Source organism: Phoca vitulina, unplaced genomic scaffold (assembly GCF_004348235.1).
Source record: "Phoca vitulina isolate PV1807 unplaced genomic scaffold, GSC_HSeal_1.0 scaffold107, whole genome shotgun sequence".
NCBI classification, from domain to species: Eukaryota; Metazoa; Chordata; class Mammalia; order Carnivora; family Phocidae; genus Phoca; species Phoca vitulina.
Genome location: NW_022589810.1, coordinates 370,800 through 387,755, shown reverse-complemented (window position 1 = coordinate 387,755; position 16,956 = coordinate 370,800). Strand labels below are relative to the sequence as shown.

General features: G+C 43.2%; 1 protein-coding gene across 5 annotated transcripts in view; it reads right to left on the bottom strand.

Annotated features, from left to right (window-relative positions):
* Positions 1-16,956, bottom strand: part of CLCN5 (chloride voltage-gated channel 5) — a 153,693-nt gene that overhangs the window by 12,531 nt on the left and 124,206 nt on the right. For 3 of the 5 annotated variants that reach the window (XM_032397929.1, XM_032397928.1, XM_032397930.1), the window contains 5 exons: positions 10,967-11,118; positions 8,089-8,188; positions 4,354-4,541; positions 1,305-1,427; positions 230-436 (listed from right to left, as the gene is read on the bottom strand). In XM_032397929.1, the coding sequence (XP_032253820.1) occupies positions 230-436; positions 1,305-1,427; positions 4,354-4,541; positions 8,089-8,188; positions 10,967-11,118 (770 nt within the window). Of the gene's footprint in view, positions 1-229; positions 437-1,304; positions 1,428-4,353; positions 4,542-8,088; positions 8,189-10,966; positions 11,119-11,718; positions 12,501-13,279; positions 13,923-16,956 lie in introns of those variants that run through there. The other 2 variants (XM_032397931.1, XM_032397932.1) reach the window with 2 other exon arrangements.

Genomic DNA, 16,956 nt, shown 5'->3' with positions numbered 1-16,956 from the left:
GATTGTTTCGTTTTACCACGATATTGACAAATGCTGCACCGACCAGCCCCACACATATACCTTGGTTCCCACACACACTTGGGGTGTCCATAGGATAAATTCCTAGAAGTGGAACCACTGGGTCAAAGGGTAGTTGTACTGACATTGGTCGAGTCCCCAGATCCTCATCCCTAAGATCGTACCACTTATGCTCACCAAAAAAGAGACAATTCGGGCCATCTGTCATTACCTCTCTGCGCTTGGCTTCATTCTTCCTGTATTTGTTGAAACAATGGCACAGGATGTTCCCACAGCAGCAAGCCACGTGCACCAGGGGGCCCTCTTTGCCCAGGCTCAAGCCAGATGACACGGCCAGCACCAGCGTGATGGTTTTGATAATCAGGGTCCACTTACCCAAATAGCCCCTAATAATAAAACCGCTCAAGATAGTTTTTATCTGCAGGTCAAACACAGAGAGATTGAATATAGACTAAGCAAGTAAACAAGGATGGGAAGCAATAATCTGGACCTCATTATGGAAACTGCACCTTTCGAACAAGTGACATATAAATGTTTGACCTACGTGACCCCAGTTTGGGAGGGATCCTGAGAGCCCAAGAAAGCAAGAACTGTTCTTTAAGCTTTCAAGTTCCTTTCCCCACCCCCACCCCCAGCCATGTGCTAGCTGGGCAAGGGAGTATAGCAAGCATGAGAGTGTGTGTGTATTGGAGAAGGGGAGGCAGAGTGGGAGGGTGTTTTCCTTACTTACATCCTTACAGGCCAGTAGAGCCTTGATTCTCTGCCAAAGAAATTTGTAACTATGACTTGGTCAGGAAACAGAGAGGGGCAAGGTCATCTGGGTAACCTCAAATCTCAGTGGTTTTGGTCACTGTCAAGCAATCTAAGCCAAAAGTAGTTAGAAACAGGATTTCGGCCACCCTCCTTCTAAACCCAAATCATATTGTAGGATATGAAGCAAAATAGTTTTATTTCTCCTGCTTGAACAAAGTTGACAATACCACTACTTTTTCCGGCCAGAAACCTGGGATCTACCCTGATCTCCTTGGGTAGGGAGCAGGGGTTGGCCTTCAAAGGGCCTGATTCCCCAGGAACCCGCAAGGGGGCTAGGAATCCACCCCCTTTCGTGTCCAGGTGGCCCAGGCTGGGAGACTTGAGTGAAGACCTAGAGAGACCCCAGATTTCCTCCGGGTCTGATCCTGTTTCATATTCGAATTGCAGGATAGGCTGGAATACCTATTAAAGGCTTTTAACCAGAGGAAGGATTCACTACTGTTAACCATTTATAAACGGTTTGAGAGACTCACCTCAGGAATTCCAGAGCCACAGGCGTAAGGCGCAAACACTTTGACAAGAGACACGGCAAGGAAGGCAAATAGGAGAGCCCAGAGGACGTACATGAAATAATTGACTATGTAGGCAAAGGCTCCCTGGAACAGGGGAAAAAGAAAGAAGCTTGTTTTAGCCCCGGCAGCCTCAATGAGGCACACAGCACTGAGGAGGAATAGGGTTTCAGGAGAGGGGCTCGGGAAGGGAAAAAACCTGTATCACATCGCTCAAAGGCGACCCCTGAAACACTGTCAGCCCACTTGGCATTGAAAATGGGAGGCTTTGCTACACGCAAAGGAAAACTGACGCCAGCTGCTAAGGATGGACAAGAACGAAGAACAAACAAAACCCGAAGCAAACTCATGTTCAATACGAGACCTCGGGCAGGTTCTGTGGTCAAACAGATCTGATTTTATGTCGATTTTATTAAGAGCCTTGAAAGCTCTCTTACTGGAACGGCCGAACCTTGGCTACGTGTTTGAAGTGAAGACCAGCTCTACCTGCCCTGGCGTCAAATTCTCATGGGGGGTTATGGTGTCGAAAATTCTTGAGCGCTTTCCTTCAAATCCACAGTTCCGTTCTATAGGGAGCCACCACATCTTTGAATTTTGCTGTCACAGACTCAGCAACAAGCAGATGCGAGTAGAAAGTTTCAGGCTCTGACCATAGAACAAAACCAGTGAGATGCCAGCTCACCCGAAGAATAAAACAGCAACAGCTCTTTTTAAAATGGAGAGAACATACTCGTGACACTGTCCTCCTAGGATAATGAAGTCTGCCAGAAAATAAATATAATTTTGACCACTAATAAGGAGTTACCAACATAAAGGCTGGCAAATAGTTGCATCTTAAAAAAAAAAAAAAAAGCTATCTTGAACATTAGGAGATGATGCTTACTGATAAAAATAGAAGTTGAAACTCACTCGAATTACATGAAACACACAACTCGCTGCACTTCTGGCTTCTTAAAACGTAAAACATTATTAAAATAATTCACTGACCTAAACAAGCAGAGCCAAACTGCTCAGGGTTTTTTTTTCTCCTGAGTTATAGCTTTGACACAAGTTTTCCATTATTTTAGTCCCTCAGAGGAATAGATAATTGCTCTCTCTTGGCCTTTCAAATGTAGCTAGGGAGGAAGAAGACTCCAGAAGCAGGAATCAAAGAGGGAGAGGGAGTGGAAAGGCAAGTAGCTAAAAATGGCTAGGGGCAGAAACCTGGAGGCTAAGTTCTTGGCAGGAGAACTCTTAGAATCTAGAAGACTCTCCAGGCAAGGATTTCATTCATTAAAAAAAAAAAAAAAAAAAGACGGCCAGAGAAATGTGTCACTTGAGCAAATCTCAAGCTCCAGTTTGAAAGCCACAGTTGGAATACTTAAACACATAAATGGCTATGACGGGGTAGCATGGGGGAGCCTTACGGGGATGGAACAATAGTTCTAGATCCTGATTGTGGTGGTGATTACATAAATCTACACGTATGATAACACTGTAGAGAACTGCATACACACATACACACACATTTATGCACGTAAAGTGGGTGAAATAAAGTCTGTGGATCATATCCTTGTCTTGCTACTATCCTCTAGTCATAGAAGATGTCACCATTGGGGGAGGCTTGGGTGAAGGGTATGGGAGACCTCCCTTGCTGTGCAACCTCTTGTGAATCTGTAATTACTTCAAAAATAAAAGAATAAAAAAAGGCAAGGGAATCTCTCTCTCTCTCTCTCTCTCGCTCTCTCTCACACACACACACACACACTCACCCTAAATTCCAGGGCTTCTCAAACTTTTCTACCCAAGTACTCCTAATCTAGGAGAGAGGGTAGGGGATAGGATACTCAGGAGCAGAGCTGAAACAGAGATTGCTTTATCTTAATAAACATGGAAATCTTGCACCCCTTTGTAATCCAATGTAATTTTAGAAAAAAATATTCAAAAAAAAAACCCACTGATTTTCTGAGAAGGCACACAGCATTTGTGGTTTTTACCCACCCACTGGCACACCAACTTTAGCCCAGTTTGAGAAGAATAGATCTAAACCCTCTCACACATATGGTATGTATCTAACCCTTTTACTGAGCTCTTTCCCCAAGCCAATGTGTACAGTCATTTATGTACATAAACACTCTTATTTCTGACTTTATTATTTTCCTATCCTTCTTTTCCCTTGACTGTGTGTATGTGTGTGTGCACGTGCACGCACACACGCACACACCCCATTCCAAATCGTCTGTGGACCAGAGTAGGAATAAAAATGCATTTTAAATGTATAAATATATATCCTAGCCTTGTCTCAGTCACTTTGCCAACAGAGTAAATGAGGAGTGAGCTGAGATGGTACCTGTTTTGGTTGGTGGAAGCCAGAAAGGAACTGGGAATTGAGAGCTGTTTTGTTCTGTCTTGTGTGTTTTTGTCTTTAGTAGGAGAGATGCTAACAAACAGCCCAAGTGGTAATAGAGAGGGAAGGAACTGGAAAACAAAGTTACTTTTACATTGAAAAATATCTGCTAGGAGACAAGGACAAATGAAAATATTGATTTATTCTCCAAAGAAGGCTATTGGCAATTTTATTCCTGCGTTTCTGTTATTTTCATATGGAATGTATCCTAATTTTTTTTAATGTTCTAATGCAATGCTCAGGGGAAAATTACTTCTGGAGTGTATACAACAGACACATTCTTAAGCCACTCTTTGTTAGAAATTATAGCGTCCCTGTTGGCTGGCTCTGACATTTTTACTGAAATTATTAGAGAAAGACAGATTCAATCACACCCCGTACTAACAGCTAAGGAGAAACACCGGGACTGTTTACGATGAGCAAAAACATGAAGTCACTGGGTAAAGCATCAAAGCGAGGGAAATAGGGTCGCACTTACACCACAGAGAAAGGCAGCTGGCGCTGGTCCCCCTTTCCATGAAGAGGAAAAGAGGGGCACATTCCACAAGTGCCAATGAGTACAGTATAAGAATTCCAGTCAACGTAAGAATACAAGCCGGCGGTTTGGAAATCTTCACAACGCCTTACCTCATCGGTGCTGATGATAAGCTGGGACCAGCTGTTCCACTCTGGGCATTTGTCTCTGTCTTCGAAGGTGACGTGGTCGGAGTTCCAGCAACAGTGCTCATGGTTAAACCAGAATCCCTCCGTGCATATGCCTTCTTTTAAGTCTGTCATCCAATGAGCAGAAATGTCTATCAAGCCAGCTAAGGAACCTGATTTGAGGCAAGGGAAGGGAAGGCCAAAGTTGTCAAGAGAAAACGAGGGAAATGGCAGCAAAATAATGGACAAGCCATAAACTTTCCGGCTCCGCCTGCAAACTCTTTCTGATGGTCTGTCTGCTTGATTTCCACCTATCACCTCCAAGACATTTCGCCTGTCATTAAATGCCTATTCAAGGGGCACCTAGGTGGCTCAGTTGTTAAGTGTCTGCCTTCGGCTCAGGTCATGATCTTGGGGTCTGGGGATCGAGCCCCGCATCCAGGCTCCCTGCTCAGCAGGAAGCGTGCTTCTCCCTCTCCCACTCCCCCTGCTTGTGTTCCCTCTCTCACTCTCTCTCTCTGTCTCTCTCTGTCAAATAAATAAATAAAATATTTTTTAAAAAAATAAATAAATGCCTATTCAAGAGGGGGTTAAAAAAACACAAAACACTGTCTGCATTGAACACCGTGTCTGTAGAATTTCTACATAGGGGGAGCTTGGGGGAGGGCCAAGTGGCTGGGTGGGAGCAAGGGGTGAGTGGATTTGCCTTTTAGCTGATTTACGTGGCCAAGACTCTGCTTTACCTCACAGTTGCTGGATACTGATCTCCGAAGACAGTCACATTTCTTAAAGAGCATTTTATTCTCACTATTTACAGAAGACTGAGAAAATGTGAATTGCCTGCCTTGAAGACTCTTATATGATCTTTGTCTGAGATGGCTGGGAGAAGGGAGCTGACAAAGACTATGGAGAGGAGAGCTCAGCCTTGTTAGCGATCCTGCTCCATGGACGAGGGAACCTGAGCCATGGCAGGAAGGCATTCGAGGCTGAGGGAAATGAACTTGAAAAAGCACATGGAAAGTTACATGAAGCTACAGACATGTCGAAGCCTCCTGAGCCTCGCACGTGAACATCCCTAAGTTTTCATAGTGAGAAAGGAGCAAATAATATTATCTGCAGAACAGCCACCAAAGGCAATTCTGAGAAGCTGAAGAGTGAATGGGGAATTATGTGCTATGGTTAACAGACTGGTAGGGTTAAGATCGTTATAGTACTTTCGATTCTGGCCTTCTCATCATTTCTGTCGTCCAGACAAAGAAACTCTGGCCTAAAGAAATGAAATGGTCTAGAATCACGCTTTAGGGAAATAGCAAAGACACCATAAAATTCACAGCCCCTGAATTCCCAGACTGTTCTTGCATTCAGACACACTGCTTCTATTGTTGCTCTGCGATGCTTAAAAACAAAATGCCCTGTGTGTTCGAGGGAAAGAAAAATATTCACTGGCCACCGAGTGACAAGAAATACATTAAAAAGTTGAGGATATTACGCCTACATTCCAACAGGCTGGAGGCCATGTCACGTGTATGTTTGGGTAGGTGCTAAAAGTGTTAACACAGGTTATTTACATACTTGAATAACCTAGTCAAATCTAACACCTTGTTTGACACCTCCTCTCGGCCACGCCCGCCTTCTCCGCCTTCTAACTCTTAATCCTAACTCTTAATTCAGAAAATTAACATGTGTTACAGAGTTTGGCTTATTCTCTGGTTGTTTTCGTGTGAGCCTGTCTTACTCTACCTAATGCCAGTACCCTCAATCCTATCCTCCCTTTTCCTGCTATTTTGCCTTCTTTTCCCGATGGGCCCCTTCTTCCCAGGTGACAAATTTTATCAGGTTTCCCTTACCCTACAGAACAAAACGCTTTCCCTTATCCTCGTTACCGTTGCAAGCTTCTGTCCCTTCTCTCCTTCCAATGGCCACCAAATAGCTCCGGAACTTCTACGTTGGTTGCTTCCTCTTGAAATCTGACTCCTAATATTTATGAGATAGTTTTCCAAGGTCACTGGTATCCTACTAACTGCTGAACTTTATAACCTTTTCTCAGCCCTCCTGCTTCCCTTCAGCCTCTCTGCAATACTTAGCCTTACAGACCACAGGGTCTATCATTAGCCAACTCTAAACTGGCCAGACCACATTCTCTCTCCTGCGCGAGCCTGTAGGGGTAGCACTAACCCCCGAGACCACGGGTTGGCAAACTATGGCCCAGGGGTCAAATCTGCCTCTATGCTTGCAAGTAAAGTTTTGCTTGGTCTCAGCCATGCTCATTTCTTTACCTGTGTCTATGGCTGCTTTTGCCCTAGGGAGACCATTTGGGCCACGAATCCTAAAATATTCACCATCTGGTCCTTTACCAAAAAACCCTGCTGACCCCTTCCCTAGATAATCTTTGAAAACCCAGCTATGGCTGAGCCTTTCTTCATTTGCAGCAATCGTCTTATGCTCTGTGGCTCATAAAACATCTCCAGGTAACAGCAGCAGTGGTGTTGTTAACAACTATGGGCACCGTGCTGAGCACCATCCATGCTAGATCTCATCTACCCACTATTCTGTCCTCACAGCAAACGTGGACTATACGTACTCTTACGAGCCCCATTTTACAGATCAGTAAACTAGAGCTGCCAAGGGTTAAGAAATTTGCCAAAAGTCACAAAACTATCAAGTGCCAGGGCTGGGATTCAAGTCCCAGTAGCTGCAAAGTAGAGCCTGTGCTGATGGCCATTTTATCCCATCTACCTCCAGGTTTCCCACCTAACTTCTCTTTCAGCTCAATATTCCAGATCCTCCTAGGCCCATCGTTTAATGCCATTAAGGATACAACCCTTAGTATCTCTGCCAGGTATTTTTGGCTTTCTGCTTTCCTGGTGGGAGGGGAAGCCTGCCTGGAAGCTTGCTTTAAAGCTGTATGGGCATAGTAAGGGCACTATTCCTAGTTAGACTGCATTACTTGGAGTGGCTTGGGAGGTTGACGAGATGACAGGAAAAGGTAGTACCATCCCACTCGTCCGCCAGCATGAAAGAGTGAGATTGTAAGTTTCTTGAGGGCATGGGCCATATCTTCTATGTTGTTCTTCACCACCAAATGAGAGAGCAGATGTTTAAGAAATAGCTACAAAAAGCTCCCAGGAAGTTCTCTTCTATATCTCCTCTTACACACCCCACGTAGTATGTGTTTAAAAAAAAAAAAAAAACTGATTGTCTCGGAGCGCCTGGGTGCCTCAGTTGGTTAAGCATCTGCCTTCAGCTTGGGTCATGATCCCCAGGTCCTGGGTCCTGGGATCAAGTCCCAGTCGGGCTCCCTACTCAGAGGGGAGCCTGCTTCTCCCTCTGCCCCTCCCCTGCTCGTGCTCTCTCTCTTTCTCTCTCAAATAAATAAAATCTTTAACAAAAAACCCTTGATTGTCTCTATTAGAAGGACTCCTCCTCAAGACAATCACTGGAAGGCAGTGCTAATAGCACCTTAAAATGGATACAATATTTTATAGCGTACAAATGCATTTTGATACATTTCCCCTTTTAACCGCATTTATTTAAGGAAGGGGATGCAAGTATTAGTATCCCTTTACAGATAGGAACACTGAGCTTCCTCAAGGTCCACCAGCAATTTATTTCATGTAGGAAAACCGTAAAGCACAGCACTCAACTCAGTTCATGACTTGGGGAGAGAACACACCACAATTTTAGGAGATTTGTTTAGAAAACAAACACAGTTTACCATACCTGATAAGAGCCCAATAAGTAGCATTAACAACCAGCCAGAAAATGCATCGCTCACACTGTGAATTAAAGCCCATGTCGACTCTTTGCTTTTATTGGTAATCTAGGGAGAAATGAGAAAAAACTGGTACACTCTATACACACACTTGCTTTTTCACCTTAAAATGCACAGTAAAGAAACACAAAGATAAATCTGTTCATTAGGCAGAGAGACCAATCTGGAGTTACTTCTCAAATAATCTCGGGGAGAACTGACCTCATTGGGAACTTGGGAGGTTTACTGAAGCTTGTCTTACTGAACCCCACCTTTCTCTGCAGTATTGCAATGGCTCCAAGTACCTTAGTCAGGGATTCCCCATTCAGCTGCTAATTCTCTATCACCTCAATTTGTTTTGCTTTTTGCAGTGGTCTCTGTCTACCCCAGACATCCGATATTCTAAGGATGGTCTCTTGACTCACGGGAAATAGCCTGACTGTTTTTCCAATCGACAAACACGGGCTTATTTGAGTGGTGAAAGTACAGTGTGAGGTTTTCTGTCGGGGCTGTGCTTCAGGTCAGGCAAGTTCCAAGACTTGCTCCCCGCACCGATCACAGATACTAAATGGTATCAGGGACGCATCTCTTTATTTTCAAAAACCTGCTGGGAAGGGCACCTGTGTGGCTCAGTCAGTTAAGCATCTGCCTTCGGCTCAGGTCATGATCCCAGAGTCCTGGAATCCAGCCCCGCATCAGGCTCCCTGCTCAGAGGGGAGCCTGCTTCTCCCTCTCCCTCCTCCCCGCCACCCTGCTCTTGCTCTCTCTCTCTCTCTCTCTCAAATAAATAAATAAAATCTTTAAAAAAAAAAAAAAACTGCTGGGAATATCTGAGGCTAATCGAGAGGTACAGAAACGTCTACCTTTCTGCCCTAGCCTCCTCAATTTAACCCTTCAGTGCCCACATTTCAAAACCAAGCATTCTGACAGCTTTGTCATTGTCCCCCTTCTCTGCACCTCTATTTCTTATCTTTGAAACTGTGACTTCGTTACCCCATCTTCATCTATAGCACTATCACAAAAATGATAAATTATTATAAACACTTTAAAGGCATTTTAAAAATTCATTTCGAGGGGCGCCTGGGTGGCTCAGTCGTTAAGCGTCTGCCTTCGGCTCAGGTCATGATCCCAGGGTCCTGGGATCGAGCCCCACATCGGGCTCCCTGCTCGGCGGGAAGCCTGCTTCTCCCTCTCCCATTCCCTCTGCTTGTGTTCCCTCTCTTGCTGTGTCTCTGTCTGTCAAATAAATAAATAAAATCTTAAAAAAATAAAAATTCATTTCAACCTATGACTTTAAGTTTCCAGTTTTAGTGCTGAAAGTAGATGAGGTGATTTTTTTTCTGTGACAGTGTTTCCAGTCTGATGATGAACAGTTTAATGCAAAAAAAAAAAAAAGTCCCTGTTGATCACTTGATAAACACATTCTAATTGATTTTGAATTATTGTTAATTGGCATAATGTGTCTCGGATGTGACCATTTTCAGACAGTGGGAAATATGCCCTTGTCATATCCCAGGTGACTTTCACAATGTAAATAACATGCTGAATATGCAAGTGATGACAAATTGAACTCTGAATTACAGATGGCAGAAATTCTAAAGCCTGCCTGATGAATTGATATGATAGAGTATGTGCGCATGTTTCCAAACAGCGGCAACCTTATGAAAAACATGGAGTGTTTTTGTGGGGATCCCCTTTTTCAGTTAGGATAGAAAACTCAGTGAGATGATCACAAATCCAAGGATTACACAGGAATTTCTCAAAGCCTCTCCCGGGGACAACCTGACTGCGAGGCTCCGGTGATCATCAGAAAACCAGTCAGGAGATGGAAATGGCTTAAGAATACGAAGCGATCTGCCCCTGACTGCTCAGGAGACTTGCCTGGCTCTGAGAGAAGGAAATCATGAACACAGGAGAGAGTGGGGCCAACTTAAAAAAATCTCATTTTAAATTTGGACTCAAAGCAGAAATAGTAAGAAAAAAAAGAACCACACCTAAGGTTGGTTGAAGGAATGTCTCACCAGAGGATCACCCACTGAACTCGGATCACTGGGGCTAGGGCCCTCCCTTTCTAATAAGCTCTCCGTGAGGCCCTGATGCGAGCTAGAAATTGTGAATTCCCTGATTTAAATGACACACAGCAACAAGTTAAAGACAGACTGCTTTAAGAGGTTTTCATGGGACTCTGGAAAGAGAAAAGTGGGGAAATTCCCTCACTAAATTCAAAGGAATCTGTGTCATAGCCATGAGCACCATCTTACTACCTATCACATTTAATTAATGTCCTTAATTTGAATTTGATTGGTCTTGTGGGTTTGAGTCGAATGCGTACATTTTGTTTTATGGTTGTACAAGAGCCATAATCACAAGGACTTTATCCCGTAGGCTTCAGTAAACACCAGGGCTCTGAGGTTTGTTTTTTTTTCTTTTATTCCTTTGAAAGAAGCCCCCTTTCTTTTCTTAGTTCTAAAACTCCTGTTTCAGGGAAAACCATAAAAGGGAAATGAGATCGAGGAAGAAGATCTCTGAAATGCACTTCGGTCCTCTCCACCAAGTTGGTTTTCACCTCTTTGCTAGGCACTTATACTCACGTCAGGGCTGCAAGGATCCTTTCCAACTACCTTCCTACAGGAAGATAAATCACCGTTAAATAGAAATTCTTAAAATCATATACAAAATGCCCTAAAAATAAAAGTAAGTTAAAAAATAAAACCCTACATTGCCAGTAGACACCAGATTCAGCCACATCCAGGGCTGAAGGAAAGCACACATGGAAAGAATACGTATCTTCAACTTCTTCCCCTGGTGCTCCCTGACACTTAACTCACGTACCATCTTTGTTCTTACCTCTCGGTGCCTATCCCGGTCCCGTGACTTTTCCCTCACCCAGTCAATTGTGTTGAAATCATCATAGGTCCCCACACCAGGGATTGGCTCCTCCAAGAAGTCCATCATCCTATTTGAAGAACCTATTCCTCCACCATTGTATGACCTGTCCTCTGTATTGAACAGGAAACAGACATTAGTGCCTCAGACACTGTAAACACTTTAATACCTCCCTGCTGAGTACCGAAAGGTGAGTCCTTAAACCATCGGATGATTACAGTTAGGGTGTGCTGATAAAGCAATATAATCATTGGTGGGAACATCCATCATATTTAGAGGTTTCTGTGGTCTAGGCACAAAACGGTGAGTGCCTTCAGGCCGTATAAATGGAAAGGGACAGATGAACAGGACAGTACAAAGGGGAGAATTGACAGGAGTTGAAGTGTAGTGGGAAAGGATTTATGAAACAAAATAAAGGAGCGCGCGGAGCAGCTTAGGTATTTCAGTTTCTTTTATGGAAGGGAGACAAAAGGGCCAAAGGTCTCTGCAGACATATCACATCAGAAACCATTTTGCATGTGTAAGGCAGTAATTCAATTCTGGGAGGTGGCTTTTGCCTGAGTGGGAATGCCAAAGAAAGCATGTCAGCCTCTTCAAGAGTTAAGCTGGCTGGAATGTACACATTTCCCTTCAATAGGTGGAAGACTTTGATCCCTGATGTAATGGGCTTGTAGAAACTTTTACTGAGTATGTCAGAACAGCCCAAGACTTACAAGTAGAGATTCAAAGACCAGTGCACAGCTTGGCGATGGGCTGTTCCTCTCTGATCCTTCAATGGAAGCAACATACCCACTTGCCCAACCGCAGTCCTTTATCTGCTTAGCTTTCAGCGCTTCTATTACAGTCACTTATGCAAATGTTTTGTCTTCCTTTCTAGACCGGAAGCTCTTTGAGGGCAGCCCTCTGAGTCATCATTGCCTTCTCGCGTCTAACACATAGCCAAGATTCAATAAATACCAGCGGAATCAAAGTTTATTTGCCGAATGGTGGGGATGAGAAAGAAGTATTCAAACTCAGGAGCTGTACACACACAAGGTTACTTAGTATTGCTTGACCAACTTGTTCCAAATATTTCCACCTGTCCTCTGGTGAAACAGTATTTCTCTATTAAACACAAAATGTAAAACAGTATTCAGGAATTTATGCAAACGCGAGTTGAGGAAAAAATGCAGAGTAATGCTATCATTGAACTCAACCAGCCAAAGCTCACATTCGCAGCATCAACCTTAGCAGGGACAAAGCTTCATCCAGACTGTTTGGTGATGAATCCCTCCGCAGAGAAGGCCAAAGTGGGCCTGAGCTGACACCCAGCTCCCTCCCACCCAGCCTCGTCCCCATCTTCACTCTAAACTCCTACAGGCGACTTAAGCACTGTAGTAGGGTAAGTGGAAATTAACCCCTAAGCTGTACCTGACTTACAAACTGTCAGTCTTCCAAATACCTCATCTGGTATACCTTTCACCAGCAGCACACACCTTTAAAAGGAAAAGCTCTGCAGAATCCAAATCATATTGAGGGTGGGGGTGGGGGTGGGAGTGGGGGTGGGGCTGGAGTGGAGGAGGGGAGCAAGTTAATCTTAAAACCCCCTAATCAAAGTCCTTTCCATATCTTCCAGCCTACCTGGCTGTAAAATGGTTGGCTGCTGAATCACCAGCCCAGCGTTTCCTATCGTGTCAGTGGCATACTGATAAACATTAATGCTGGTGTGTTTGAGAGCTTGGAGGGGAACAGTCAGCTAGGAAAGGGGGGCAGAAAGAAAATAAAGTATGGTGGGGGGGCGGAAAAAAAAAAAAAAACAACAAGCTGTTTCAACTCTCGAGACAAATGCTGACATGAACATAGGACACCAAACAACCAGAAATTGACTTTTGAAAGCAGGTTAATGCTCCAAATGAATTTGCTCTGATTCAAGGGCTCTCCTTTCAGGAGAAATTTAGAGAGGATTCGGTGAAACTGATTTTTAAAAGCACCCAATAGCTATCTAAGGTTACACGACATATCAAAGGAGGCCCCCCGGCTCTAAGGACATTAAAAATGAAGCTCTGCAACAGCTTCCTAACAGGAAAGGAAAGAATCCTATTACATCACTAGGTAACATGAGCACTGCATCATCCTTCTTTGTAGATAGTCTCCTGTTAGCAATGCAAATTGTCAGGCAGCTCTGCAAAGAGCCAGCAGTGATCAGAAGCCCAGAAACAGACTGCTTGTGATTCTCCAGATCCCCTTCTCCCTGGGGTCACACTTCGGTCCTGGGCTGGGCTCAAGTCGGCTTACCTTCAATCACAGCTTTCTTTTTTTCTGCCTCAAGGAAGAAATAACCTGGGCAGCCCGCATTTGGCCATTTAGGTTGCGGCGCTTTTCTAGAAGGAGCCCCGGGAGGCACTGCTTTAGAAGGGCACTTGCTGCGTTCTCTGCCTTTTGCAGGAACAAATGCCACCTAAGGCACCACGAGTGTTCCCCGGGCGGTCAGAATGTGATGTCACTGGTGGAGTCACGTGACCAGACCCTTGGACCAGCCTTGGAGAAAGGAAGATTTTTTTTCAACCGAGCACTGGCGCCTTAAAGATGTAGTCTCATCTAAACCAAGGCCGTCCCACGGGGGCCGCCAGGTCAGTTCACGAAACCGGGGTGCAGGCAGGTTTCAGTCTTTAGACCTTATTTAGCAGCAAATCCAGGGAGGCAGAGTAGGGCTATCTGAGAGCACTCAGGCGAGTTACAGGGATCCTAAGTTAAAAAGGGAGAGGGGCAAATACAGAAAAGCCTTTTTAAAGAAAACGCCCTGGAGAGCAAAAACACGGAGGAAATCTCAGACATGTGACGCTGAGTGAGAGATGCCAAACACAGGGGCACATAGCGCGACTCTCTCCACAGAAGTTTGAAACCAGGCCAACCTACATTATGCCGTTTTAGGGCGCAAATGTAAGTTGCCACATTACAAAGAGAAGCAAGGGAATGACAAAAGTACAGACGGTAGCTACCCAGAGGAGGGGAAGGGGTCGCCTTCTGGATGGAGCACATGGTGAGGGTGGGGCTTCGAAATGCCGGTAATTTTTCTTGATCTGAGCCGTAGTTACCTGAGTGTCCACATGATAATCATTCTTTAAGCTGTACGCATATGTTCTATGTCCTTCTGTGTATACATCATAATTAGAGAAAATTATGGAAACGGAACTGCATGTGAACTTACTATACAAGCTCAGCTCTTTAATAGCACCTAGTAACTTAAAAGCTCAGATTACAGTCAAGAAAATGAGTTGTTTCACAGTATTTAGTTCTCTACCCAGAAAGCAACATCAAATCTGATCTCACTAATCCAAACTGGGTAAAACTAGCTATTTCAGCTGTGAAAATAAACGTGCTACTACATTTGCATTATTTAAAAGACTCTCCCTGGGGCTCCTGGGTGGCTCAGTCGTTAAGCCTCTGCCTTCGGCTCAGGTCATGATCCCAGGGTCCTGGGATGGAGACCCACATCGGGCTCCCTGCTCAGCGGGGAGCCTGCTTCTCCCTCTCCCACTCCCCCTGCTTGTGCTCCCTCTCTCACTGTGTCTCTCTCTGTCAAATAAATAAATAAAATCTTTTTTTAAAATTAATTAATTAAATAAATAAAAGGCTCTCCCTTCCCAGGCCCTATTCCTAAGGCTATTCTTCAGCAGGTCTTAATTAACTGTGCAATAAGGCCAGTCGAGTAAAGGAGAATGAAATAGCCATCTCTCTACTTCCTCAGTGAATCTGCAGGACAGTTGCTGTTAAACATTAATCCAGTCAGTGTGCTCCAATAATCAGACCTAAATGTAGGGGTCTGAAATGTTGTGATCACTCTCATCACTTCTTAGGGCCCGATGCATCCTGAAATGTTAATACAGCAAAACCTTATGAAATGTGAGGGACTTCGTGAAACCTGTGTGCTTTGGGTCCGGTCCATCATTATCGTAACATCTCAGTCTCTTGATGAACTCAACTAGCATTAATGAGAAGAATTAAAATGAAGTGGCAACTGATAGTATTTGTGAATGAACTGCAAAGCCTGAAAATCAAAAGCGATTTGTGGCCCAAGTATGATTGCGTTACACAACTGTACTTTTAAGAAAAGTGTGTCTATCTTACTCAAAGAGCGTAACATGCCCAAACTCATAAGCCTCCTTCAAAGTCATTCTTTATTAAATAGGATCCTACCAGTAGTTTCTGAAGGTAACCGCAGAATTCACTTATATTATCTGGTAAGATGTATGTTATCTCACTAGATGATTTTACGCTTCAAGATACTATATGTTTTGGTATTTATAAAATGTAGAGTTCTTCAATGTACAGTGACTGAATTGTAGGACTGGTACCGTGTTCTAGTAACTTTTGATGTAAGTTCATGTGTTTTTCAAATGTTACATCTAGGGGAGGGACTTTATTATTCCATGTAAATTTACTTCCTTTGAAAACTAGGTCTGGTAGCTACAATGCAGTCCTTGTACTAAAATGAGATTTAATTTAATTACAATTCCCCTTTGTGCCAAATTTGTAATCTCTAGCATATGTTCATGATACAGACTGCCAGGCGTAGGTCCATTGATATTATTGTGAAAATAAGACATAGAAATGCTTACCAATTTGTAATGCAGCCTATGATAAAAACCAAAAAACATAGTTAACATTTGGGGACAAACAGAGTTATGTTTCTGGAACACAGATGTGATCAGATCACCTTCTGATTTCTAAAATGTCAGTGGCTCCTATAACAATGTTTTTTTTAAAATTTTAATTCCAGTGTAATTAACATACAGTGTTATATTTGTTTTTAAAACTTTCAGCATAGGGAGGCCACTTAATGGGCATTTGGCACAAGTGTAGACCCAGAATTTTTAAATATCCTCATAATTTTTAGAATAGGACAAATAAAATACTTAAAAGTACATAATAATAATGACGACAATGACGTTACAACTATTTTCGGTTTCATTAATGAGAAGGATTAAATTGTTTCCACTCTTTCACGGACATACCTATATCTGACTGGATGACAAACAGCTTAAACTGTGGGTCATATGCCACATCGAACTGGTTTCTTTTCTTAGCATTTTTTTTTAACTTACTAGAAAGAAATGGTAAATTTATAAAACTTAGTTGTCAAGAATAGAAGCAGAGATTATCCCACTGGGGACCAACTACTGAGGTACAAAGAAAGTCACAAAATGCAAAAGGGCTTTTCAAAAAACAGTGTATTAAGAGTTAAGCTTCTGGTGTGTAAATTCTCTGCCGAGGAAGGAAGAGTAAAATTAAACGGGACCCTAAATGTCATATTGAGGTACTTAAGTAAGTCTAGATTTTTGCCTCCGTACCAAAAAAAGGTAAAACTTAACTCAAGTTAAGTTTTGAAGGCATAGTGTGCTCTAAGTTACACATAAAACAATTTAATACTTTAATAGGAAAATGATTCAAGTTAAAGTACAATTAGATCTCAATTTGAATAATTTTTTTAAAGCCCCTAAAGGGTAATTTGCACTGCTTGAGTCTGGGAAAAAATGTCCAGAAAAAAGTCAACATTTAAACAGCTTTCCCGGTAGGTTACACTTAGGTCTAAAAACTTAACAATGGGTCTTTAGAAACACACCGCTTGAATGAGGAGGCATATAAATGAATGCATTTAGCTCGTTTCCCTTTATGGAAACTACTTTCTAATTTTTTTTCCTACAAATCACATGATGCTTGAAACTAGACAACCCTGTAAAATACAAAAAAAGAAATTCCAATTTGAGAGTCATGTTTACTTCAATCCCTAACCAATATGCCACTAGAAATTTACCTGGGGGGCTGAACAGTAACTGATTAAGTGAACTAGTTAAACACTAACAAAAACACAAGGGGAAAGAGGATGGAAGGAAACCTTGTGCACAGACCCTGAAATACTGCTTTAGTAATATGGCAGATGCAGGAGGGCTCACTTATTGGCAGCTGCCGTA